The 27,481-nt window shown below is 45.5% G+C and overlaps 1 protein-coding gene across 1 annotated transcript in view; it reads left to right on the top strand.

Moving 5' to 3' along the window:
* epha10 (EPH receptor A10) overlaps positions 1-27,481 on the top strand; it is a 125,632-nt gene that overhangs the window by 19,916 nt on the left and 78,235 nt on the right. The window contains exons 2-3 of the mRNA XM_084032759.1: positions 11,556-11,620; positions 13,402-14,074. Coding sequence (XP_083888885.1) covers positions 11,556-11,620; positions 13,402-14,074 — 738 coding nt within the window. The remainder of the gene's footprint in view (positions 1-11,555; positions 11,621-13,401; positions 14,075-27,481) is intronic.

The following is a 27,481-nucleotide window of genomic DNA, read 5'->3' as shown; positions in this document are numbered from 1 at the left end:
GACTGACATTCTCACCAGATGGCTAATGCATATGTATTAACCTAGTTTGACTGCTGCGTTTTCAAAACATCATACTTCTGTCACGGCCATCACGAGTTGATGCGAGGCTATTAGGGGCCCGTGGGCCCGCCCTTATAGAAGCATTCAATATCACTGCCCATGGGGGGGAGGGGGGGGACGAGATCCGAGCCTCAGAGCAAGGTAATGACATATGTGGATATGCATGCAAATATGTACCTGTGGTTGCAGCCCCCCGGGGGAATCGGTCAATCATGGCGCTAAGTGCTTCAGCTGGAAGGAGGCGAGCGGAGTCACAGATAACAATCACGGCCGAGGAGGGTTCCTGAGGCGAGCCAGGCTGGCTGATTGGTGCGATTTCATATGGATCGCCCAGCAACAAGACCAGCCCGTCACACTGAGGGGAAATATTAGACGCGTCCGTGTCTTGGTGTGTCGGCTATGAAACGAGTGCTGCTCGGTGTTGCACGTGTAAATAGAGATAAGTAACCTTGACCAGAATAAATGTGTGGATTTAATATGGGTTTAAATTATGCTATTAGAAATTTAGACTCCAGGCATAATTTTTAATGCTGCTTTCATAAAAAAAATTGTTTTTTTTCATAAACTTTTTTGTTTTTGTGAAGGAACCCTTACTCCTTAAAAAGTCTAATCAACTGAAGACATTGTTATGTTTGTATGAGCTTAATGTGCTTTATGGAAAGCAACCAGTGTTGATTATTATTATTATTTTTATATCTAGCGATATTTCCTGTTCTGTCTAAATCAGCTCAGCAGGTTATTGATTGAAGACTTCACTTTGCAGTGATTAATCAGAGCAGCATGGAAAATGTTTTATTATTTCAAATTCGGGCAAAGTCGAGACAAACAGCCCAATCAGGGTCTGAGTTATTTCATCAGCATCGTGTTTTGCCGAACTTTTTGGTTTTGTTTTGAGGGGTAATAACTAATTCCCTGGGGGCCAAACCCTGAATGAATATATTAATAAAAATTATTAATAATACACAGGTTTTATGTAGCTTTTCCAGATGCTCAGAGACGCTGGGGCTTTCTTCAAACTTATTTTTAGTCTCATTATCGTACATTTTGCTCACATAGAAACCAACAGTACAACCATTCCATGGTTGCTAGGGAGTTCTATATGCAGCACACAGTGAGCTCATCTGGAGAATGAAACTCAGTAAAACATACAGACATATTTTTGTTTGTAATAAATAGATATTGGATGCTAATTTGCTGTAATTTAAGTTCCCCTGGTAAGCAGCGATCAATCCATCGATAGACAGAACACAGTTTGAGCTTATCTGTGAAATAATACAACATTTGGAAGTTCCCCTTGGACTAGAAGTGCTCAGTAAGCATGTGTGCCTCTGCAGTATTTATTTAGGGAACCGCTGGCTCACCGGGGTTTCATTTTTTTAAGGCATTTTTGTTTTTTGAAGGCTAATTTTCTGTGAAATAATGTTGTCGGTGTGTGTGTCTGCCTCTCAGTGACTGGATTGTGTGTTTTTGTTTCCGTCAGCACAGCAGGATGCGTGCCTTGCAGTGCACTCTGGGAAGAAAAGTGACCTTAGAGGAAAACAATAAAACTAAGATACGTTTCACATCTAGGCTACTGTATATGCATCAAACGATATCGGGTGCACACGCTGTTGTGTTTGTGGTTGTATGTGCATGTGGTTTCCCACACTGCAGGTACTTCTTCTTCTTCTTCTTCTTCTTCTTCTTCTTCTTCTTCTTTCAGTGGATAAAAGAAGAGGAGGGAGGGGCTGAAAGAGATGAGGTGAATGTAGAAGAAGACGACCTAATTTAAACCTAAAGTGGTTCTCAAATTGAACCAGAGGGAAAACAAAGTCAGCGAAAAAAAAAAAAACCTTCTGGACTTACGTAACCGCTCTGCCCTCGACTCCATTCGCTCTGCTATGAATACAAGCAGTAAAGGAGAGGTAAATAGAGGAAGAGGAGGGCGGGAAGGAGGAGAAACGGTGAAGGCAGGCTGATGATGGAAGTAGTGAGTGGTCCCGCCTCAAAACTTAGTTTTAAAGATGAAAGTTTAAAGAAATCAACATGAACCTTGAACCCTGGTTAGAGAGTAAGATGTTTGTAAGGGATGATCCTGACAGGAGACGATGACAAACAGCATGTTTCCCTTCTCTTTGTCACGCTCTCCACCTTGCTTTCTCTTCCCTCCCTGTTCTACCATGTTTCCCCCGGCAGGCTCTATTCAAGATAGTGGCCTGAATGAGTGTCTGGTTAAATAATGCAGTCGGCTGGCTGCCTGGACCGAGAAGGGACTGAAGGGGGGGGGGGGGGGGGGCGGTGGAGGCAGAAGTGGCACAGTGCAAAGATACAGACTTCTATTATTTAATAGGCCTCTGAAAGGCTTGCGAGTGAGGCATTCCCAGATTAAAGGCTCGGATTCTACGTGGGGGGATTTAAACGCACCGACAGGCAGCACACATGCATGTGTATCCAATAAACGCTGGCATTCAGTATTGAGCCCAATCATGCGTGGCGTACGCTGATGCAAGTGCACTTTTTTAGATATTTTTTTGCAGCTTATATGAACCATGTGGAAGAGCACGAAACCACACGACGGTGTTGGTGTGTTTGCGCGGAGGCGGATGTCGCGTGTGACACGACATTTGGAACGGTCTCCTGCACACAGAAAGGTTAACGTTGGAGCTCGTCGACACGGGAATATAATTACATGTTTGTGTGCGAGTGTCATTGAAAGAGGGATCCTTTGCTTCTCTCTCATTAATTTTCCCCATTTTCTTTTTCACAACTTTTTTGATCCAAGGGCAAAAAAGTGTGATTTTTTTATTATTTATTTTATAATTTAAAAAGCAACATTTGTTGTGGTTAATGACGTAACACTCCATACTGTACCGATGCAGCCATCCATGGGTTCCAACATACAAATCCCACCGGAGTTTCCTCTTCAGCTCGCTTCCATCCTCGGCCCGTGCCTATCTGAAGATGCATCCTTCGTACGCTCCAACATGTGTGGCCGTGAACTCTGTGAGAACTTCTGTTACGCAAGCACATTCAAAGCCGCCTCACTGAGCACCAAACATATGCACACTCACTGCAGATTGCCTTAATGCACACCATGACATATGGATACGTGGATGAATAAGAGCCAGAGGAGATGAATGTTGTTGCTTCAAATACGCTGGAAACGGTTGCCTCTTTTTAAAGTTCCAGTGTTGCAGTAATTATGTTATATTAGGTCTATTTACCAATGCTTCTTTTTATTGGCCTTGTCTTATGGAATAAAGAGTTTTGTCACTAATATACATTTAATTTAGAGAAAAAAAGATATGTAATGATTTACTTTAAGGCAGAAAGGTTGACCTTTGTGACCTTTTCATTGATGCGGCGGTCTGTAGGACTGGGATCCAGCATTAAGACTCCATTGTAGACCATCAGGCCTTCTTTGCGAGGCGAGAGCAGATGAATTCACTGCACAAAGCACGAAACTCAATATATACTGCAGCGACGTCTCTTTCAAATCACTCTGAGTGCTGCAGCGAGTGGTTTCATGCTATGTTGGATATCATTCAGGGACAGGTATCCGTGAATGAAGCCCCATCGGAGTTCCTCTATAAAAATGCAAAGACATAAATGAACTGTCAGTTCCTCTTGTTCTTTGTTATTTAATGCTACGACGAGGAACTTTCGTTTTGTTTTTTGATATTGACGGTCCCTGCGGACAAAAGTGGTTTCCGAGGACCAGACTTCCTTCAGAAAACGTCAAATGTTAATGTAGTTGTGTCTGACAGTGTGCTTAGAGGGCCTCCAGCAGGCTGGTATCAGTGTTTATTGTCTTGTTTACTTATGCAGGTCATAAAGAGGCATCAATATTCAAATGAAACTGTTTCATAACCAGTTAAATGTTCCTCACATTAACTGTAAATACACCCAAAAACTGTTTCCTGGTCATAGATTTCGGTAGCTGAGTCATCCCAGCATGGTGGAAACACCTCGTCTATATTTAACCGTCTCTTTCGTCATCTTTCCTCCTCTCACTCTCGTCCATCTCTTCTGTTTTTATTTATTTTTATCCACCAGTCCCTTTCACCTGCTTGATTTCTGCCACCAAGTATTCCAGTGTTTTATTTCCAGCACTTTGCTTTCAGTGCCGTGACTGTTCCTGAAGTGGTTTCTGCGTTTGTCCCCTCCGCTCACGACTCCGTCCTCCCTTTAAATAGGTTCTCCTTGCATGGTCCGCTCGTTCCTTTTAAACGGCTCAGCCCTCTGCAAAAAAAGAAAAGCCAGGGTTAAAGTGGCTCTCCAGCCGACAGTCACGGAAGAGAAGAAGGTATTTTTAGGGATTTCTGTGTCCTAAATGCAAGCTGACACATTCGTCGAGAAGTGCGGTTGCTTTCCGAGTTGAATCTGACGTTAATATATCGCCCCGGTCTCTTTTCCAAATCTGCCTTTTTAATTTTTTATAAGTCCGAGTGTTTCTGTGTAGAAGTTTCAGCCGTAGTTTCCAGTAAAAGCGCTGTTCTCGGGTCTGTGGCGAGGAGCCACTCTGTCGTAACAATAAGACCTGACAGCGCTCTCGCCGCTCTCACTATATCAATCCAGACAACCAATTACAAGCTTTTACAAGACCCTACAAATGAAAATAAGTTCCTTCTGGCCTGCGGGCTCCTTCTCTCTATCCTCCATCTTTCATTCCACCTGCTTTTAGTTCCTGCTTCTTCTATCATTCTCATCCCTTTTCCTGGGAATCTTGTGAACAACATGCTGTAACAAAACCGCCCTGCGGGTGTGTATTTATTCAGCAGCAGGAATGACTTTAACAGCATCGCTTTTTTCCTCACCACACTCTACCTAAATGTGTCTTTTTTTTTTCTTTCCCCCTCCTTAAACACACACTCTTTTGCTTTCGCAGTCTCTCCGACTGACTCAATGACTCTTTTCTTTGGTTCCCTCGAGCGCACACAAACGTGCGTACACACGCTGGCTTTATCCCTCCTGGAAGCGATTTGTCTTAACAGGTGGTCATTCAGATTCATGAGCGGCACTGTGAGAGAGGTAGAGAGGAGGGGGGGGGGGGGGAGGGAGGAAGAGCAGGGGAATTACAGGAGGGGGAGATGAGGAAGAGGAATGATGGGGACGTTAGCGGGACATCATGTATGTGATGCACCTCGCCACTTGGGTTGATTGCCGCCGTCGTCAAGGTGCTACAGTGACGGCAACTAAGATTTTATTAGAGCACCTGTTGCCTTTGCTTCCATGGCTTCCTTTAGCTTCTTCACATTGATTTTTTTTTTCTGTGGAAATTCATTCTTTACTGTCATTGCTGATGTTGAAACATTGCCTGCTTTAATGCACTTCCCAGTTATTGCAGCCTTCCCTTTTTTTGTTAGAAACAAGACACAAAAAAATCTTCATTTTCAAAGTAAAAACGATGAAGTATGACCATCAAACAGCTGCTGTCTAAATCTGTACACTGGTTTCTACCGCACGCAATGGATTTCAGGATTTAATCATATATAAAGCTGCGAGAGGATTAGCTCCTTTTATGCATATCATCAGCCCACAGTATACCTCCTTACACACAAGTGAACTGAAAAGCCCTTTCCATTGATCGGAGCAGCAGTTTCAGAGCCTTTTTTTTTTAGCTTCTGTCATGTTTTGCTCATCAAGGCTGAATGTTTTTATGCATATACGGTCCTGCAGGGCAATCATGGCCTTAAGTATGCAGAAATACAACAGGAAGGCACAAATCATAAAAAAGGCAAGTGGAATATTTAATTCATGGTTGCAGTTGCACACTTGAATGTTTTAATAGGATCTCATTTCTTTTAATTTAATGTCGTTTTGATGAATCTTCCCTATTTGAAGCTCGGATGTGGTTGTTTTTTTCTGACTGAAGCGTCAAACATGAGGAAAGTCTCTGGCTGTGATAAACGGTGTGTGTTTGGTGATTTTCTTTCTTTTCAACAGGAAACATGCTTTTCAAACCCACTGGAGAGTCGAAATTACTGGTTTTGTTATGTTTTATGACACACTTCAGAAAAAAATGGAACTTGGCCACCAACACAATAACAACACTGAAATAAACGGCACATTTCTTCTCTTCAAAGCGTCTGAAATCAAACCGAAATCTCAACGACAGAAGGACACTGTCACATGTACAATGCTGCATAGGCTAGTGCTGCTTCTCGCTACATGTATGTCATTGTTAATGGTCAATTTAAATAGACTATATATTTTCAATTAAAGCCAAAGATGAATCCATAATTTGAATTATAACAAGCAGTAGCTTTCTATACTGTATTATAGCCTATAGTGCTTGACAGCTTGTTTTAGCACAGATAAGTGACATATGTGCCCCATTGTCTTGCATCATGTAAGTCATTACGTGGCGGTCTTGAAAAAAGCCGGCAGTCCAGTCTCTTTACAGTCCACGCCAGCCAAGTTGAAAGTTTAATGACGCCGTTAAAAGGAGAGCCCCGTTTGAATTAATGTGCTCGGCTGTTAGAACTGCTATTATGGAACAGTGTGTGTGTGTGTGTGCGTGTGTGTGTGTGTGTGTGTGTTAGGGACAAAGAGTTCCCTGACACCATTTGTCTTTGGTGTGCGCGCCTGATTTGTGTGTGTGTCCGTTTATACACAGCGTTTATCTTTTATGTGCCTGTTTGTGTTTTTATGTGACACTTCATATCCTCGTCCATTTATCCTCTTTTTATCCGTCCTGCAGAAGCATTACTGTATTGCTTCTGTCCTACTTTATTATCTCCCCTCCCACGTCTTTGGGCAGCAGGGTGGCGCAGCAAACAGGGGAGATCATTTCTCACATGAAGTGCTGCAATTCAGGTCCCATGTTCCCACCCTGCTCTAGTGTCCTCCAGCTAGACTGTAAATCCCAGCCGGCCTCGAGGGTTCTTCTGCTCCCACACTTCAGCTCAGTGGAGGAAGTGTGGATCCCCCCAGGAGGGATGCTGCTTCTTCAGACTTCGCCCTGCAAAAACTCCCCGTTACAGGTGTACAAACGGTCCTTCTTGTTTGGCTCTTGGATACCCGTCCATCAGGGTTTTTAGCTGCTATATATACACATGCACTCATGGCGACAGATAACATCACAAGATTGAGTCACAGTTTTTGGAGCCAGGCGCCGTAGTTGCTCTCCACAGACTGCAAATCCCAGGGAGTGATGGATATGCTGGCTGTCGCCTGATCAAAGTGCTGATTGGCTCCTAAATGTGACAATAAAACACCACATTTGGTAGAAAATGCAATTTTGTAGGCTGTTAGTCTCATGTTGTAAAATAAATGTTTAATTTGTTGTAATAATAATAATAATCAAGGTTATTATCAAAACGTATCAAAACCAGTAATTACAACATATCTGCAAACTATCTGAAGGTGGTCCAAATCTACAGGTATCCTCACTGACTGGATCTAACAGGATGTAACTATTTGACTTCCTGTAAAGTCTTCGAAGGCTGCTGGAAACTGTCCGATTGGACCGCAGCTTTTAGGCTCCGCCTCCTGCTGTTGCGGCCTCATCTCGCCTACTTTCCAGGCGAGGCACAGTTAGTTAAAATCAAGTCTGTGAAAGGAAGTGACAAGTTTCAAGTCCTTGAGGCAAATTTACATCAAGTCCAAAGTGTTTGAGGGTAAAACCAAGTCATGTCATATGAAAGTCAATATTCAGGTCTTAAAGACGCGTTCTTATTAAATCTTTCTTAATATGATTTTCCACATTAAAGTCCCTTTTTTGCATTGTATTGATACGTGAATGACAACACAAAGCATGTCTGTTACAGACTCAGTAATTTGTTATTATTCTGGGATTTTTTGAATGTTTGCAAGTCTTTAGGAAGTCAAGTCTCATATTTAACACATTTCACAGAAGTCAAAGTCAAGTCTTTGAGTCTGTGACTGCAGTCCCAAGGCTCCAAGTCTCTGTTACATCTTATATTTCCCGTCTCACTGCCTCCATCTAGTCTTCAGGCTGTATAGCGTCGGTTTCTCCCCCCACTCTCCTGTCGTATAAAGAAGGATAATGCAGGACAATAGTCGTCCCGGTGGAGTTTCAGCGGCCCGTGTTTATCCCCGTCTTGGTGTTTTCTCTTCGGGCAGGTTGAGCTTCCTAAGCCCTTCTGGGCTGCCTCGGCGTAGGCTGGCTGATGAGTAGCCTGCAGATCACGGCGAGGACAGCCAGAGTTAATCCTGCCTTGAAGCTATAGAACATACCCGAGACGAATTATGAAATGAGCCCTTTTCACTGGGAAGGATTTAAACCGTCTGTGTTTGTAAGAATATACTTGTGCGGGACACAGTATATATATATATATATATATATATATATATATATATATATATATATATATATATATACGTGAGCTGAGACGGCTGCCTTTACTGAGTTCAGGAGTTACACACTAGCAGGGAAAATAACCATAACGAAAATATGTAATTCATGTAAAATAATAGGCTTATTACTAAATCAACACGAACGACACAAATGGCGGTCTCCTGGGTGAAAGTCCTGTGTTTGTTTGAGCAGTCCATCCTCACGTTGCGCCTGCCCTACACAGACTTTCTCAGTTTTCCTGCGACACCAGTTGCCCTGACAGCCAATCACAATGCAGAGCGGGTTCAGACGCTGAGGGCCACTGACCAAACCTCTGTACTTGTCTCCTTACATAAGCTCTCCATGTTACTCGTCATCTCCCATCTGGCCGGTACTGTGTTTTATCCATTAGTGATGAAAGTCGGTCGTTCGTCCTAAATAGGGCTGAGGCCAAACACACACACACACACACAAAAAAACACAGAAAAATTGGCTCATAGATCCACATTGTCCCTATAATGACGGGCAATTATTTATGAAACAACCTTTGAAATTAGTGTTTAGTAGCTCTTGTGTCCGATATTAGTCAGATCATGGGCAGCAGAGATGGAGAGCTCTTTGTTTCTTTGTCACATCTCTAACCCCCCCGGTCTCTGGTTGACCCTTGCTTTCCCTGCTTTGGTTTTCTTTTCTTAACTTTTTTTCTCTTGCTCTTATCAGTCTCTATGTATTTCTCACTCTCTCTCCTCCCATCGTGCCCCCAAAGGCCCATTAGTCTGTCCAACTAGGCTGTGATTACAGGACTTATGTGTTCAGTGTGTGATCATAGTGCCAACTTTGTCCACAGAGTCTCTCTCTGACTGACTGACTGCTCACTAAGGCACACTGATCCCTCTGTGTATGGCCCGGAGTATTCATTTATTTGCACTTCATGTACTCCTTTCTCTCTCCCTTTTCTTCTCTTTTGCCTGACTTGAATTTTTTTTTCTCTTTTTCTCTTTCAAGTTGGCTCTCTTCCTTGTTTCTCTTCACCCTCCTCCGCTGATTATTTTCTCTCATCGCCTCCCACCTCAGCCTTTCTCAGTGACTCTCCACCACCCTTGGCCTCTCCCACTCTAATCTTCTCGAAATGCCTCTATGTTATCAGCGAACCGCAGATCCAATGCTTTGGGCACCCGGCAGTGTTAACCCAAAGAATAATAAAGTTAAGTGTTTAGTAAAGGATCTCTTATGGTCCTGCAATGCTTCCCTGCACTCCAGCCAAGTCGCCAATGTCTCACTTTCAAGCCTCTAAGAGTTTTTGCTATCCAAACTGTAGTGACATTGAAAAGCAGGTTTATGTTACCTTCTATTTCTGTTCCAGTCATGCCAAAAAAACACTTCAGCAGACGTATCGACATGTTTGTTTCCACGCTTGTCTTTCTGTGTGACTGTGAAACATTTTTCAAAATCACCCCTTTCATTTTGGTACATCAGCACTTCTCTGTGTCAGAGTCCAAAGCCTCCTTGTCAGAGCATGAGTCAGTAAGATTACAGGTTTTACAAGGCCTACAGCATGAGTCACACTGCGAAGGCGTCTACTCTTTGCGTCCATGTGCCCAGTTATTGATGTCCATGTGGCCGAGTATTTATGTAGCAGTGGGTATCACATTAAAGTCTCCATGCCAGCATTGCTTCAGAATAGGAGACATGGTTACATGAAGGAGTCCGCCTACTAGATTGTCACGCAGATTCTTTTTCATGGACTTTACAAGGCTCCTGAATTATTAAAAATCAAAGCAAAAAACAAAAGTCAAAGAAAACTAAGAGACTGAAGGAGGGAACACTTTTCAAAGGTCTTTGCACTAGAAGCTCTTCAAGGTGCTGAAAAAGAAAGTCTTGTGGTTGTCAGACTCATTGCCTCAAGGCTGTCGGTTTTGGGAACACAGCAAGAGAGCCTGGAACTCAGTGTGTGTGTGTGTGTGTGTGTGTGTGTGTGTGTGTGTGTGTGTGTGTGTGTGTGTGTGTGTGTGTGTGGGCAGGAGGGTAAGAGAGAGGGGTTTTTTCAATGTCAGCAAAATCCTTTAATAATGAGGCGGTAACGCAGCTCACCATATGTCGCTACAGATGTTGATATTACATTATAGATTAGGATAAATGTGCTGATGATGGTTTTCATGTACGCCTGCTGCATACTACTGAGTCTGAAATAACAGCCACTCTCCCTCTCAATGTTCAAAGACATCTTGACTACTGAACTGTGGTCTTCTTCGTTGCTATGCCAACTTTAGATTCAAAAGGGTGCTTAGGTACTTGGTAATACCTCTTACTGCAATCACAGACGACCGCTTCAGATCTTGTACTTGAGTTAAACCACTGCAACTGATGACTGTTTTAATTACATTTTCTTGAATGTTCACTTCATCTTTTTGTGTATAAAATTTTGGAAAATTGTGAAAAACCTCCATCGTGATAAACAAAAAACAAAACAAGAAACTATACCTCAGATAAATGGTCCTGAAAAGAGATTCAAGGTTTGCTCTTGCTCCCTGTCCATGGTCCTGAAAATAGATTCAAAATCTGCTCTTGTTCCCTGTCCATGGTCCTGAAAAGAGATTCAAGGTTTGCTCTTGCTCCCTGTCCATGGTCCTGAAAAGAGATTGAAGGTTTGCTCTTGCTCCCTGTCCATGGTCCTGAAAAGAGATTGAAGGTTTGCTCTTGCTCCCTGTCCATGGTCCTGAAAAGAGATTCAGGGTTTGCTCTTGCTCCCTATCCATGGTCCTGAAAAGAGACTCAAAGCTAGCTCTTGCTCCCTGTCCATGGTCCTGAAAGGAGATTCAAGGTTTGCTCTTGTTCCCTGTCCATGGTCCTGAAAAGAGAGTGAAGGTTTGCTCTTGCTCCCTGTCCTCTTTGTGTCTTGACTTGCTTTGACACCTCTGTGGCCGTGTTTTGTTTACAGCCTCGGGTGTTTTTTTAACACTGAAAGCAGCGGATGAAGGAAAGCTTTTTGTCCCAAGTATAGTCGCCAACAGATGTTCTTAATGGACTTATGAAAGGACATGTTCACCCTCGCCAGTTTGCACGCTTGACAAAGACTACTCTTCCATTATGAGTTTGTCTTTAGCATGTTTTGTTGACGTGCACTCATGTATTTATACCTACATGATAACTGCTTCTATAATCGCTGCTAAATTGACCTCTATGTTTCTGTCTCCCCCCCCTTTATTTCCTGCAGTGGTGCTGCTGAATTCAAAAGAGACTCAGGCCGAGCTGGGCTGGACGTCCTATCCCCCCAACGGGGTAAGTGTGCTTCCTTGCATTTTTCATTGTCCGTGTGTTTGCTTTACAACACAGCTGCTTGCTTCACAGCCAGCCTCGACCTCCTCATTTTCATCCCCCCTCCGTTCTCTCTGTTCATGCTGTTTCTACGTTCCCTTCTTCTACTCATCGTTCCCTTCCTTTTCTCACACCTTGTTCTCTCTCCCAGTCCGGAGCTCATCATTACCATTAATCAATGGTGGCCATGCAGGCTCGGATACCGCAGTGTCCAAAACAGTCACACAGATATGCCGCCACGCGGATAAATGGGCCCTCTTCGGTATCGATCGATGTGGCTTGTAAAAAGCTCGGCGCTAAGTTGACTGTAAGACAAAGGCGGGAGCCCTTTTTTTTTAAAGAATCTGCCACTGTTGAAGCAGTTTGTCACGCACTTCCCACCTGGAGGTTGTCCTTCCCATACCCAGCACACCCCTGGTCTATTAAATAAACGCCATTGTACACATGTACTGTACTGTGTGTTGAGTCACTGTCAGCTCGAGGTGGCTGTTGGACCACATGCAAAGCAAAGTCTAAGATTAATGGACTTGTGTGACTCACCTAGCATCCCCAATAGAACTGAGGGCGAACACACTGCATCTTGGCAGTAGTGCAGTTTATCACATTACCATCACAGATAATCTATTTTCACTGTCTGCTCTGCTTTGTGTGTGTGAGTCAGAGTGAGAGATCCACTTTCACTTCTGTCAGAGTCAGAGTAATGTCATTAATAGTGTCATGCAGTTGTAATCATTCATCCACTGGACAAAATAATACATCACATTAAAAGTTTTTCCCCCACTCTCATTGAAAGTATATCAAAAATACTAACTCTGTCGCTGTTGGACAAACTTAGGGACTGTGCGTAAATGATTTGACCTGGCAGAGCCAAGGCTCTTCATCATTATTATATGATGGAGGGCCTCCTACACTCACCATAGTGGTATAATTCGCCTATCATAAATTACTTAAAGTGCTTCGAATGATGGTAGATAGTCTGACCTAATTTAAATCTTGAAATCGTACTTTTCATTTCAGTTAGAATTAAGACCATGGCACATAGAAAAGGGGAAAAATACAATAAAATGTCCAAAAAAATGTCATAAAAAATAAATCAGGGATAAGAAATGCTATCCTCCCATGAGCAAAAAGAAGAATCTACTATATGTATTTCCTTTCTGAAGTCAACACTGCTTAATCATTTTCATAAAAGACAAACCTCCTTTATTCCATTGCATTTTCAGAAAAATTGCACACACACAAACAGTTTTACTGTATATTTCTTCTCAGGCATTTTCTAAGGCGTGTAGGCGAGAATATGTAACAATCATTCCTCTTAAATGCCATTACTTTAAGCCACAAAGGTGGAGAATTAAAAAAAAAGAAGAAGAAACCGTCTGGAAAAGGTCTGACCCATAATTTCAGAGACGCTACCGAAGGCCGACGAACGACTCACGTTGTGCTATTTGTCATTTTCTCTGTGACGTTATTAAAGACTCTGAGTGCCAAAGCTTTTTCCAGACACCCACTCTTCAGATTATGTCATTAGACCGTTAACCTGTTAACTGTTTTCTTTCTTTTTCATTATCTGTGTTGCCTCCCGCCCACCTCACTTCGCCATGTTTTCTGTCTTTTCACTCCCACATATTATCACTTCTATCCTCACTGTTCCTCTTTCATTTGAATCCCTTCTTCTTGTTCTCCTTTGCTCATCCTCCTCACTACCCTTCCACCTTTTAAACCTCCTTGTTTCTCCCTCGCTCCAGTGGGAGGAGATCAGCGGCGTCGATGAGAAGTACAAGCCCATCCGGACGTACCAGGTGTGCAACGTGATGGAGCCCACGCAGCAGAACAACTGGCTGCAGACGGGCTGGGTGGCGCGCCGAGGCGGCCAGCGCATCTTCGTGGAGCTCCAGTTCACACTGCGCGACTGCAACAGCATCCCCGGCGTGGCGGGCACGTGCAAGGAGACCTTCAACCTGCTCTACGTGGAGACGGACCGGGACCTCGGGGGCGTGACCCGGGAGGACCGCTACACCAAGATCGACACCATCGCGGCGGACGAGAGCTTCACGCAGGGCGACCTGGGCGAGAGGAAGATGAAGCTGAACACCGAGGTGCGCGAGATCGGCCACCTCAACCGCAAGGGCTTCCACCTGGCGTTCCAGGACGTCGGCGCCTGCGTGGCCCTAGTGGCCGTGCGGGTGTACTACAAGCGCTGCCTCGCGACCGTCCAGAACCTGGCGGTGTTCCCCGACACGGTGGCCGAGGCGGCCTTCGCCACGCTGGTGGAGGTGCGCGGCAACTGCGTCAACAGCTCCGAGGTCGATGCCGACAGCCCTCCCAGGATGCATTGCAGCGCCGAGGGGGAATGGCTTGTGCCCATTGGGAAGTGCAGCTGCAGCGCCGGCTATGAGGAGGGACACAGCAGCTGTGAAGGTAGGAAATACATAAATAGACAGTGGGATGAATGAGTGGATGAAACAACAAAACAAGAAAGAGATGAACAAACAAATGAAAGAACAAGGAAATACAGGCTGAAAGCAGATGTGAAGGTGGTTGATTCGACTACATCAAGTACCGTTGATGTCTTTCAGTTCTTTGTTAGAATAACATGAATGTCTCTGGTTTGAGAGGTGAGAAGAAAAATATCCATCTTTTAAATTAACTTTCATTTATTTGAGCCATGAAAGTTATTTAAAAAAACCCACCAGTTTCTATACAATTCAACTTGAGTTCAATACTTTTGTGAGAATGAGAGGTCTGGTAAGTTCATTTTCCTTGAAACTCCAATAAATAATACACAACAATTACTTAAGGAGAGGAAGGTTTCTGCAGTATTGAAAGGGAGACGAGGGCGAGGAAAGAAAGGCAAGCGGAGGAAGAAGAGGAGTGGGAAATGAGAAGCGAGGCCGTTTCATGTCAGAGGGAGTAGAAGAAGAGATTAAAAGGGCTGGAGAGGAGAGATCGAGCTGCGGAGACACGACAGATAATGTTCCACCTCGTTGTTAACAAGTGTTAAGGAAGGAGAACAGATCTACTTTTTAGAAGAGTGTGGAAGTGCAGAAAAGTCTTCCTCTCTCCGTTTGAATCCACGCCGACACTGACAGTGACATCACTGCTGACGGCCTCGACCTACTCCGTGATGTTGACTCATGTAGCATCGCCTGCTGTAAAGCCGGTGGGCGGAGGTTGGACGTCTGAAGTAAAGGCACTATTGGAGTCTTGTGTCGTCGTAACCCGTTGCTCACAGAGCGTCAGCAGCAGTTTGACATCCTGACTGTTGCCGTTAGCTTTCACACCCCATCTTGCATTGTTGTGCAACGCCACGTGGGCGTCGTGGTCAGTCCGGGCGCGTCGTAATGGAGGGGTAATTTAGTCTGAGTGCTGAACTCCAGAGTTGTCGTTCAGCTCGATGGTTGCAGTTGATTGCTATTATTGGAAATGAACTTCTTGTGTTGTGTTTCCTCCTGCCAGCGGTGTGTTTTTATGGCTGGGATTTATAAAGTAGCACCGACTTGTTTTTTACCTTGATGATGGTTTTAACCTTGAGCTTATTGTGCCAGCAGATGTTAAGACGGTTAAACGACATAAAGGCAGAGAAGGAAATAACTGGAAACTTGAACTGTTGATCCTGTTGAGTTCTCCTGCTGATACAGTCATTAAATTAAAGCCAAAAAGAAACAGAAAAAGACAAAAAAAGGAAGACAAGTGAGGTAAGAGACGAAGTGAGATGTATAAAGTGCCATGTTAGAAAAGGATAGATGTGATAATGGAGGGAAAGGGGTTGGTAGCATGCAAATGGAGGATGTAGAGAGATATAGAGATAAGGGATCGGCTGTATTAATGATGCATATGCACACATATCTATACTCCATTCCTCACCAACACATTATCACACCAACTCGTCAACTGCTGACACTTGGTCCCTTCCAACTATGACCCCTTTAGTGTCGTTTTTTTTCTTCGAAATAAAGGTTTATGTAGTTCTTAGGTTTAGTTCTGCAACAAAAACTTGAAAATTATTGTTGCTTTGTTTGTTTTTTTACATAAAATAACATTTTTATGTAACCGACGTTAGTAAAGTCTGGAAGTTACATTCAGAAACTACGGTAAATAAGTCAACGTTGACTTGGTTTCACACAGGACCCGAATGGCGGTCTCCTGGGTGCGAGTCATGTGTTCTTTTGACCCGCCTTGCCCTCCCTACTCAGACTTTCTTCTGCTTTATTCTCCCTCATTTGCTTTAACCATTTAATAATGATGAGTTTTTGTTGGAGTTACTTGAAAGCCCAGTGCGTCACACGCAGACACTAAAGCGTGCCTCGGTGTGTCGGACGCCGCGGGCCGCTGACCAGGAATCAGTATTTAACGAGTTCGGGAGCGAGAGCGGGTCAAACACACACAGCGTTCATAAAAGGAGAACCTGCAGCAACAATAAGGTGTAAACCTGATCACACTAATTCATTAGATTCTGTGTGATTCATCACGCTTATTCCATGTTCTTTCATTTATTTTCATTTTATCCCGTTTTGTGAAGCTCTATACACTAAATCATTGATTAGCTTCCTGACATTTGATGACTGACATATCATTACTGATGATATTGTACAGATGCATGCGATGAAATAATAATAGGATTATTATTATACCGTGCCAGCTGCTCTGGTTTTGTTACAGAACCTCCGTCGTTTTTTTGTGTGAGAAGTGAAGCAGGCTGATGATCATGCAGAACGTCTGGTTCATCAAGCGTTTCCAAAGTTGGAGATAAATACTGCCACGTATGTGTTGCTTTGACCTGCTTTTTATAATTAGCAACGATGCTTTGTCTCCAGTTAAAGCTGAGCCGAGGACGACGAAATGTGATGAACGAGGAGGGTTCGGAGAGGAAATGTGAATCCTAGCAGGGACAGGAGAGTAAAACGCTTCTGAAGGAAAGGCAGGAGGGAGGGCAGAGTAGAGGACGGATCAGGCTTGTTGCCAAAGGAGCGAGCAGACGAGGATGCTAAAGTCCAGTGACAGCATCAGTGGAGAGAGAGAGAGAGAGAGATCTCTGTATTCTGTATCTCTGGTGGTCGACCTTCCCTGGGTACAGTTTAGCGAGTAACAATGTGGTCTACTAGGTGACAGGGCCTGTCATGCCTCTTTAGAGCAATCTACACAAACAAACACACACACACACACACACACACACACACACACACACACACACACTTCCCACGTAGTGCCTCATTTCTCAGTTCAGCCGTAATGAGATGAATATGCAGCCCCAACCCCGCCATCTCCCACTGCACCAGAGCTATTGATCAGCCGTAATGCTCCACTAAACTGAGGAATTGCGCTGGGACTGCTCATACACACATACCGCGGTGCATGCGTCTATGCAGCACACACACACACACACACTTTGATTTAAATCTGTGTGTGTCTGATAGAAAGCGGTCGTGTGTGTGAGGGAGTTTCTGTACGTGTTTGTGGAGGAACAGGCAGGGCCGACCGCTGTGAAACGCGATAACATGGACTTTAACGTTCGGGCTTATTTCTGCGACGACGTCTTATTTACTCCCGGGTCTAATTGTGCAACTGAGAGCAAACGCACTAAGTGTCTCGGCGCAGGTCAATAATATTGAATAGCCGGTGAGTAGCTACTGATAATGGTGTAAACAGATCGTGTCGCGCAGCAGAGAAGAGGACTATTACCATGTGCAATGTAACACTGGATTACTGTGGATTATAGCATCTGTTGTACCTTCTCGGCTATTTCTACGGTAATGTGGAATACAGGCATCATTTTTACATTGCTGAAGTTGACTTTATTTAAAAAGAAGATACCTTAGATGGAGTCACCTTAGAATAAATTGGTATTTCCCAGGAACAAGTGTATTTATTTCAGGTTTAAATAACTATGATGGCAATTTAAGGTCATTGGAAGGGAAAACATAAATATACTGTAATAAAGCCAAGGGAGAGGTGTCATTTTCTGAGGTAAAAACTTTTTTTACAAGATTTAAAAATGGTAAATTAAGTGAGATAAAGTGCCGCATTAACGAGGAAAAAATAAAGGATAACCTTTTTAAGGTCATTCTTATGTGGTCATTCCTTATAGCTATAGTTATACAGTGCTTAATGCATTCTAAGTGATTATAAAACAGAAATTGTTTTGGAATTCAAACAAATGAAGAGAAATATGAGATTTTAAAATCGCCCATATTTGCACATCGTAACAGAACGATTGTATAATACGTAAAAAAAGCTGACACGAGAAAACCCACGCAGTGTTAAAACCCTATTAATCTCCCTTTATCTGTTAAAATGTAGTTGCTAAAGTCCAGAAAGAGAGTTGGCTCAGAAGACAGGAAGCCCGTGGCGTCACCTGACCGGCTTCTAGTTGTGAGTGTGAAGAGGAGGATGAATGTGAAGGAGGATGTTATTGAAAATGTGCATACGAGCCCAGTCGTGTTAACACGTGGAGAGGGATAGAGCGTCGCTACGTAATCTTGACCCCCGCCTGCATCCACAATGAGCTACATGTTCTCCAATCTCATTATGAAATGCTGGAAGCAGGAACACACAGAGGGGGGGAAATATAAATTATGTAATGATTCACCTCGCAAATGCTATGTTACATGCCTTATTTGTGTGTGTTTTTTTCTGTCAGCTCCATCCTGTTCTAATTAAGGCACGCTTCTCCTTCTATATAATTACCGAATGCAGCGAGCGCCTTCAGCACGTTCTCTTATTATCTCCGTTGTCTGCTGCGCCACAATCCGGCTGCAGGCGCCTTCGCCACCCTGCTATTCCTTCCCGTTCCTCTCCTTCCCTCTGTAATTTACTCCACGCCTCCCTTCCCCTCCCTCCGTTTCCCCCCTCACCCATTTACCCCCCGTGCACTCCCGACGCTGCCAAAGAAATGTGCGCTTCGTTTCTATCCCGCTGATCTCCTCTAAAACCTCTGTCACTTTGCTTTCTTTGGCCTGTCCTCTCCACGTTTCTGTTCCTCCCTCGCCCTCGCTTTTTCTGTCCTCTTCTTTCATCCTCTCCATCTCCTCCCTCGTCCTCTCGCTGTCAGGACCATGTGGCGGGGGGTGAGACAGGGTGAGACAGGGTGAGGCAGGTTAACAGGCCGGAGAATCTTGGAGATGCATCTGCCGTGTGTGGAGAGGGTGTTCGTGTGCGTTCATGTGTGCTCAGAATTTGGCACCAGTGGCAAGTCATATGTTTGTGAAGTCGCTCCCTCTGTTGCACTCGTCTTTTGTCACTTCTTGTCATGTCCTCATCAACCCTCTCAGACAGACGTCGCCTCGTATTTTCTCCTTTTGGCTTTTATTCCCTCAAACCTCCCTCTCTTCGCTGATCTGTGCCTTTTTTTTTTATATACAAAAGCCCCTCAGAGCCACTATCACCTACCAGCCCCACTTTCCCTCTCAAGCTCCTCTTTCAAACCCCTTCAATCTTTTTTTTTTTTTACCCTTTTACTTTATACCAGCTCCCCCCCCCCCGTTGGCTCGGTGCCATCCTCGCCCATCTGGTCCTCCCCTCCTCCCTCCATCCCTCTCCCTCCTCTCCAACCACGTCACCCGTTACTCTTAGTCATCTCTCTTCCAAGCTTTCATTTTAAATAATTCACATTCTCCTGGGGAGACAAATCTGTTCCTTTTGGTGGCTGGAAATCTGATGGATTTATTTCGCCGGACAACGTGGGCCGAGAGCACAAACGCACACTCGGACCCACGGACGCTAACACAAATGGAGGGACGTGCCCACATAGACATCCACGCACCTACGTGTGTGGCTCGCTGGCAGTAGGATCATTAAAATGTCTCGTGGTTATTGAAAATGTGAGCTGGAGGGAGGCCAAGCGTTCACCATCCATCCTGCCTTCCTTCACCGAGGGAGAATGAGGCAAGGAAACAGAAGTGAAGGAGGGACAGGACATTCTGGGTATGGAAGGAAATGAAAACGTAAGGGGGGGGGGGGGGGGTAGGCGAGGAGGGAGGAGTTTGCAGTGTTGCAGAAAGAGAGCAGTCAGAGAGGTGGTTTGGCTGCTACTTCTTAGTTGCTAATGCATAAAATATGAGTTGTAAGAGCGGAGGATGATTTCAAACGCACACAATGGTGGCGCAGGGAGACGGGGGGGAGGACGGGTGATGTAATGGAAGGATAGGGGGGGAGTGGTGGGGAGGGGGCGGCGGTCGGAAGCCAAATAACGGAGGAAAGTTGAAAGATGTGGAAGGGAGTGAAAGATAGAGAGGGAAGGAGGAGGGCTTTCAGGCCACAGGCAGGAGTCGGTGAGGAGGTGGGATAAACCATCTTCCCTCCTCTCCTCTACGCCTCCCTCTTACCACTTTCAATCCTTCACACCAGACTCGTGAATTAAATACGGCCGACATGAATGCATCAAAGTTAGAAAAGGTCGGCATCCGGCTTAATCACGTTGCTCACTCAACAGACATGAGATCTGAGATCCTGTAAGAGAAACGCTCCGGTATAAGGAGGTGTATCTGACATAATCAGTTTAGGGCCACTACAGTATTGAAATGAGTTGCTCTCATTTAAGTCAGCAGGTAAATTATAACCTACATACATCCCTCAACCATTTGGCATCCCAAAGCAGAAATCTTTTCCTAGCTCATACAAAGCTGGACATTATTGGAGATAAATGACGGATATCATCAGAGATGATATCAACGTTCATGTTATATCATATTATATATTAGTATAGGAGTTCATTGAAAAAAAAGGAGTTATTTCATTTAAATATATACTTGGCTATTGTCTAAACAAATCCTATACGTGATCATTTGTTGAGGAAAGAATGAAGAGATAAAGAACGTCCTGTTATTTCGCTACACACATACATATATATATGTATATATATATGTATGTGTGTAGCCTCGAGGCTGCGTCGAGGTGAATTCACACTCTTGACTCCGGCCCACGGTTGCTGATAAGGTGCAGATTGTGAATCACGGCCCGAAACGCCGACTCTGAAGGTCGGGCGAGGACAAGCTGCCTCTTGGCCTCAAAAAACATGGTAAGTCTGATTATGTCAGACTGTGTTATTCCTTGTGTCCCGACGTGACACAGCAGAGGGACGCCGGGGCCCGAGACAGCTTACAAGTGTTTCCGAGTGCGAGTGTGTGTCGAGGAGTCTGGGAAACCCTCACAAGAAACCAGCGGCGGGTGGTCAGTCACGTTTCATTCTCAGTCACCATTTTTTTGTTTGTAAATCAAGTGCACCCTTTCCACACTCGACTCTACCCGGCTTTCATTCGTGCGCATCCCCCCCCCCCTGGTAAAAATGATACATTATAGGTGAGAAGGCGCTGTCGAGCAATTGCCCCGCAGTCCTGCAATCACCTCTATCCATCCCCATTCAGCCTCCAGTAATAACTTTCCATCTCTTCAAAATTGATGTGGGATCAGTGTATAGATCCGTCTGCCCCCACTTAACCTCGGAGAAACGTACTGATTCCGTCGGAAACGGTCAAAAGAGCACACACACACACACACACACACACACACACGCACTCGTTCAAAAGGAAGTCTTGAACGGCAGCCCGGTAATCATCTTTAGCGTGCGGGTCTCGACGTGGTCACAGGAGGGAAATGGAAATGTGATATCCTAACTGTATCTAGAAGTGTGAAGTCAAAGGTGGCTGGATGTGAGCAGGGTTCTACTCGAGGACTCTTTGGAACGGCTCGGCTGGAGTCATCGGGTCACTTTACAACGGGCTGAAGCCGCCATCGTTCCAGACTGAAGGGTGATGTCACTCTGCAGCTGTTATTTATGAGAAACAATGGCAAACCTTTTTCTCATTATCGTGCATTCGTACAAAGGTTTGTGTTTGTGACAGGCTGCGATGCCATCACTGTTTGCTGCTACCGTGTGTGTGTGTGTGTGTGTGTGTGTGTGTGTGTGCCGGCTGTTGTGTCTCTGTATCCGAGAGGACAGCGCCCCCCCCCCCCCCCCCCTCCTTGGCTGCAGCCTCTGCCAGCTCGGCTTTCCATCCCTCTCCCTTCCTCATTTCGTTGTCATTTGTCATCACCCCCCCACCCCTACACGCTGATACACACCCTGCAAGCAGAATACGCACCGCCCGATAAAAATGGATGACATTTCCATGGACACCTGCGCCTCCGTGCCCCATATCCCCCCCCTCCGGCACACTGATGCACACGCCCTCACACATGCACGTCACTGTGCGCCGTGGATTCGGTCTTGGACGCGTCGGCACGCACAGAAGGAAACAACACCACATATGCGTGCTCAGACATGGGCTTACTCCCACTCGCTCGCAGGCTCATGTGCGTTATTTGTCCATAACCCACTCCATCTGTTTCTGTCATCTGCCTACACACACTCACACACACACACACACACACACACACACACACACACACACACACACACACATATAATCATGTATAGTTCCACAAACACCTGTAGTCCTCGCATTGACTAGACAACCCATAATCCCCTTGGATGGACAGGCAGACTCCCACATCACTGAGCACAAATGTAAAAACAGAAATCTCAGCATACACGTTGGATAAAAGGTTATTATTTATTCTGGGAGAGATGTGTGTACACGTATCAATAATTGTCACACACACACACACACACACACGCACGGTGGGGAGCATTGTGAAGTGATTGGCATCCTGAGGCGAGTGTTATGGGTGACATTTCCACTGTGCTGTGGTATAGAGGTTTCCTGCAGAGCCTCTGGTCTGCTGGCACCCTGAGAGATTGGAGGGGGGGAGGGGGGGAGGGTGGGGGTGTGAGGGGTGGGGGACAGCGGGTGAGAGAGGAACAGAGGGAGGATGGAGACCTATGGCTTTGTTATGAGGATCCATGACTTCATCCAATGTCCTCATCTAGTCCGAACCTCAAATATCCTTCGCCGTGTCGTCGCCACGACGACACCGTGTAAGACTTCTTTAGATTACCTTGAAAATGCCTTGAAACTCAAACCGGTCCTCTCAAGTGTAGCAAAGGAGGACGGCACACGAACACGCTAGAAAATTGAGAGATGACAGCTTGAAAGATGCAGAGCTTTCGTGCCTTCTTCTTGCTGCGCTTTAATTTCCTGTGATGTCCTAACGCCACTGAGCAACAAAGAGGAAAACCGGCCTTGTGAATAGAAGATCAAATCTTTTCAGAAGTGTCTCCAAAGAATAAAAAAAATTAAATAAAACAAAGCTGCCAGCGACTCTCTTCGTCTTCGTCTGTATTCTACATGACTATCTTATTAAAACACACCACTCATCCTTTATATACTGTAGATTATACATTATCCTTGTTTCCCAGCTGCCTTTGCAACAGATATTGTTTTTGTGGGATTTTTCTTTCGCCAAGCTGTTTTGAGCAAATACATGTAATTAAGTTCACATGATGGATACAGGCAGCCTCCATGAATGGTGATGCAAAGCCTGAGATGCATTAAGCTGCAGGCCATCAAATCGCCACCAGATAGGGGATCAAAGAAAACTTGAAAAAAAAATATATTTTGTAAAAGTTGGATCTAGCACCACACAAAGTAATGGTGCCAGTAGCTAAAGTGTTTTTTTTTTTTTGCCTTTTTGGATAAGACAGATAGGGGGAAAACATGCAGTGAAGGATCTGGCACAAAGTATCCAAACTTCCCATTTTGTAGCCAGATCTAAAAATGTACAAATACGTGACCACTGCGCCAGTTAAAGTCCCAGTCGGCAACATTGTTTTGATCATATTCACTGAAGCCGACACTACGCTCCGATAGAACAACATAAATCATCCGGTTTTAGAAAAAAAAGCATGCCTCTACGTGCAAGTAGAGCCTGTTGTTTGTTTTGCAAAGATCCACAGAGCCCAGATCATCCTGTCCAATCAGCACGCAGGACTGTGTTCGTGCACACAGAGCCCCTCCCCCCTCAGGTTGTACCATTATCACAGGGGGGAGGCGGAGGGAAGTAGCAACAAGCTTCCAATTCCTCGTTAAAAAACGAAACGAGGAGGTCTAAAACAACCAAGGAAAAGAAAACACCGGTGGAAAAGAAGGAAAAAAAGAAAGATTGCGACGGTGCCCGTGATAAAACCAGAGTCAACATTGGACCCTCGTTTCAAAGGTGGCGTGATCTAAGGGATCTCAAAGGGCACGGAGTCGAGGGGAAGGAGCTTGGTGGTCGTGGGGGAGGAGCCTGAGAGTTGTAAACATTCTGACAGAGTGCCCTCGATCCGCCGGACTCGCCGACTGGGACTTTAAATAACGAGTGCTCGACTTCCCTCCCTCCCTCCCTCCCTCCCTCTCTCCTCTCGCTGTGTCTCGCTGTGATGTTGCTCGCCATCCAGAACAATGTAAATCTACTGCTGGATTAGTTATTTTCCCTCCCTGCCATCCATCACACACACTGAGAGGGCGGAGTGTGGAGCAGCCAGAGTCTGCGCGGGGCGGTGAACCAGCGCCGTGTTTGCACAGATTGAAAAATCGGACGTGGGGAAACCACGGCTTCACATCTGCAATGCACACACACTTCTATATATATATATATATATATATATACACACACACACACACACAGAGAAGGTCCTGCACAAGGATTTATCGGTTGACCTGCAGTGGACATGACACGGATCACCCTCTGTTGTCCTTCTTTTGTTTGTCAGTTTGCTTGACTCTGCATGTCTGATGTGCAGTCGTCTGTGTCTCTGTGTGCACGTGTACATAAATATATATAATACCTGGATAGAAATATATACAAAGGCGTTGTTTGTCAGCAAACAGGCTCAGTGTTCCTGCTCATTACACATGGAAGCTCCATTCAAGTGTTGTGTGTACATAAGCACAGTCGAATGCTCATACCGCACATTTAGTTTTGGATCTACAGTACGAACGTGTGTGTGTGTGTGTGTTGTGGCGGCGGTGAGAGGACACACACACACGCCGAATCAATGTCACGTCGTGTGGTTTTAACCGGCCCCCGCCAGCGGTGATGGATGGTGTGTTTATGAAGCCCCCTTTTCCGCGCTCTGGATCAAGGACTGCGAGGATCATCCAGTCAGACGGGGAGAGAGAGGGGCGGCTGGATCAGCGTGACAGAGGCGAGGATGGAGGGCCGGAGGGAGGATGGATGGCTGGAGGGAAGGAGGAGACGGCCGACGGAGGGATTTAGGGGCGGACGGCGAGGGTGGGGGGGTTAGTGGGGAAGGTCAGAGTCAGCAGCGAGGCTTGAAGTCCGGCTGAGCCAAGGACACGTAACGTAAACACGGGATGTTTTTTCTATCCGGTGTTACACACCAACGAGCATTAGCTACATTTCAGTGTTTATTTGAATAAAATAGAACTAAGGGGACACGAGGTCCCAGCTTGTTCCAAAGGTGTGTGATGGATACTTATTATCTCCCCAAAGAACCCGACAGCTCACGCCTTCAGGCTTCGCCCTCCCAAACGAGATGCAGGCGAACCCAAACGCAGCCTGGCTGTTTTTATTGGCACGCTATCTCATCTACCCGGCCTCATCTATTCCCACGTCGTTATTCTCATTTGGCACGGGGATAAATCTGCCCCGTGTTTACGACGCGGCGACTGTACGGCAGATCGAGGTAGACGGAAGCAGCCAGTAAACTGCGAGACGCGGAGACAGATGGGCAGAGGAGGGACAGACGGTGGGGACGCTTTCTGCTGAATCGGAAGAAGAACGAGAAGTCAGGGAGACGGTAAGACAGACAGGCGTGTGGACACATTTACTCACTGTTTGATGGAAAGAGAGACAGATTGAAGACGGAATGCTATTACTGTCTTCGTGAACACGATTGCTGCGATACAACATCTAAAACATGAGTCTCCGGTCACTTTGAGAACTATTCTGGACTAAAGTTATGACTTGTTTGGACATATTGCTCTTACTTTCAACTCAATTAAGCCAAAGCTTCACCTCCATGACTGAAAAGCTGCGTCTTCTATGGACTACATGGTAATATGAAGTCCCTGGCTAACCTTTAATAGCTCAAATCCCATTCTGGCAGTCGGTGACAAAAGGCAGAGTTCCTTCTGGATGTCCTGCTAGCTTTAGTGTTGCATTCGGGTGAAAAGGCTGGTATCTATAAGTGCTCTGGTCAGGGAGGACTGCCGTGAAGGCTCCTGCTTTCTCCTCTTTTTCTATTTTCCTTCAGTCGCCCACATCCCCTGGGAGGAACCCTGATGGGATCCAACACACAGTGCCGTTGTTACAATCCTGTTAATACACATAACCTAAAGATAAATGTCTTCTCTTGTCAGTTCTCACTATCAAATTGCTTGCTGAACTAATTTCGCCTTTTTAGCTTAAACGTGTTGAGTATTTTAAGCGACTATCCCGAGGGACACTTTGGAGAACAACGGGTTGATTTCAGCAGAATTAAAGCGGTATACCCCTCAGCAATGAAAAGGATTTTAAGCGCCGCGTGTTTACTCAATATTTGATTGTGCTGTTAAAGAGAAAACCGTTATCGTTCCCCTCAATGTGCTTTGTTAATTTTAAGTAAATTGACCACAGCTGCAGGAGTGAGTCCGCACTGCTGCAAGCAGATGCCTTTTCCCCCTTCGGTCTGCCTTGCCGCCCGGCAGCCACGGAGGTGATGTCCTCTATCAGGATAGCACAAATTGACCTGGCCCCCGGGGCTGCCCGAGGGGACACTGCTGACTGGTCCTATCCCGTCTTCAGTGGCTGTCAACTGGAGGAAAAAAAGCCTCCGCCCGCTCGTCTTACTTAACCAACAAGGGAGGACAAACTCCAGCAGAGTTCAGGGCATGTCAGGGGAGAATACTATTAGGTGTAACTTATTGATGCGTCTGTAATAATTCTCTTATCATAAAAGTTTCCTGGAATTAACGAGGTCATTTGCTACATAATAAGTAGCAACTCCTTTTGCATTTTAAAGAAATCACACAGTATTTATATTACATTTATTCTAAGTACTTCCAGTGGAGTCAAACCATGCTCACTAAGGAACATTCCTCAATCTGTTTCCTAGGAAACGATTGGAAAACCATGGGAAGTCCAACGATCCCCCCTTTGGCACGTAGCTGGACTTCCACTAGCGGTCTGGTAAATGTGGTGAAAGCATGTTTCGGAATTTAGCGGCTACGTGGCCCCGCGGCGCCGGACAGCTTTAGTGCCTCGGTTATGTGTGCGCTTGTGCTCGTGTGTCCGGAGGGAGTCGTGTTTTCGGTGGCGGGGCCCCCGCCTCGCCGTCCCCTCCATCTGTGTGTGTTGGCTATGGTTCCCCAGAGGCCCTTACAACACTCTCTGATGGCACATCAGAAGCCTCCACCTGTAAACACAAGCATCAATAACCTCTCTCTCCCTCACACACACTCTCTCTCTCCCCCCCCCCCCCCGCTGGCTGACTGTTGTTTATACGGTTGTAAAATTCAATTAGGCTGCAGGGGAGGGGGGCCGGCCTGCATTACTGCCTGCCAGGGTGACATTTCATTTGCTGTGAATCATGGGCTGGAGGAGGGCCGGGGCCGGGCGAGCAGAACAACACTTCTCCTCCTATCTGTCCCCTTCTTCTCCTCTCTTTTTTTTTCCCCATCCTGCTTCACTGCCTCTTCACTTAACACCCTCTCCCTCCTTCCTCCGGTGCATAAAACCGTCTCCCCCCTTTTTAAAACCTCCAGGGCTCCCCCACGTTTACTGCCTGCGGTCCACCAGGAAGCAGAGCCGCTTTGTTGATGTAAGATCTTACAAATTCGCTTGTTTTCTTCTTCGTGGCATTTTGAAAGCATTGCGTTATCTATCTCCCTTCCTTCCTTCTATCTCCGTCAAGGTGAGGATTGTCTCTCCTCTCACCTGCCTCCCTTTTCATTGAGACCAGCACCT

This window comes from Eutrigla gurnardus (genome assembly GCF_963514095.1).
Source record: "Eutrigla gurnardus genome assembly, chromosome: 17".
In the NCBI taxonomy this organism is placed as follows: domain Eukaryota; kingdom Metazoa; phylum Chordata; class Actinopteri; order Perciformes; family Triglidae; genus Eutrigla; species Eutrigla gurnardus.
This window is presented reverse-complemented; position numbering and strand designations above follow the sequence as displayed.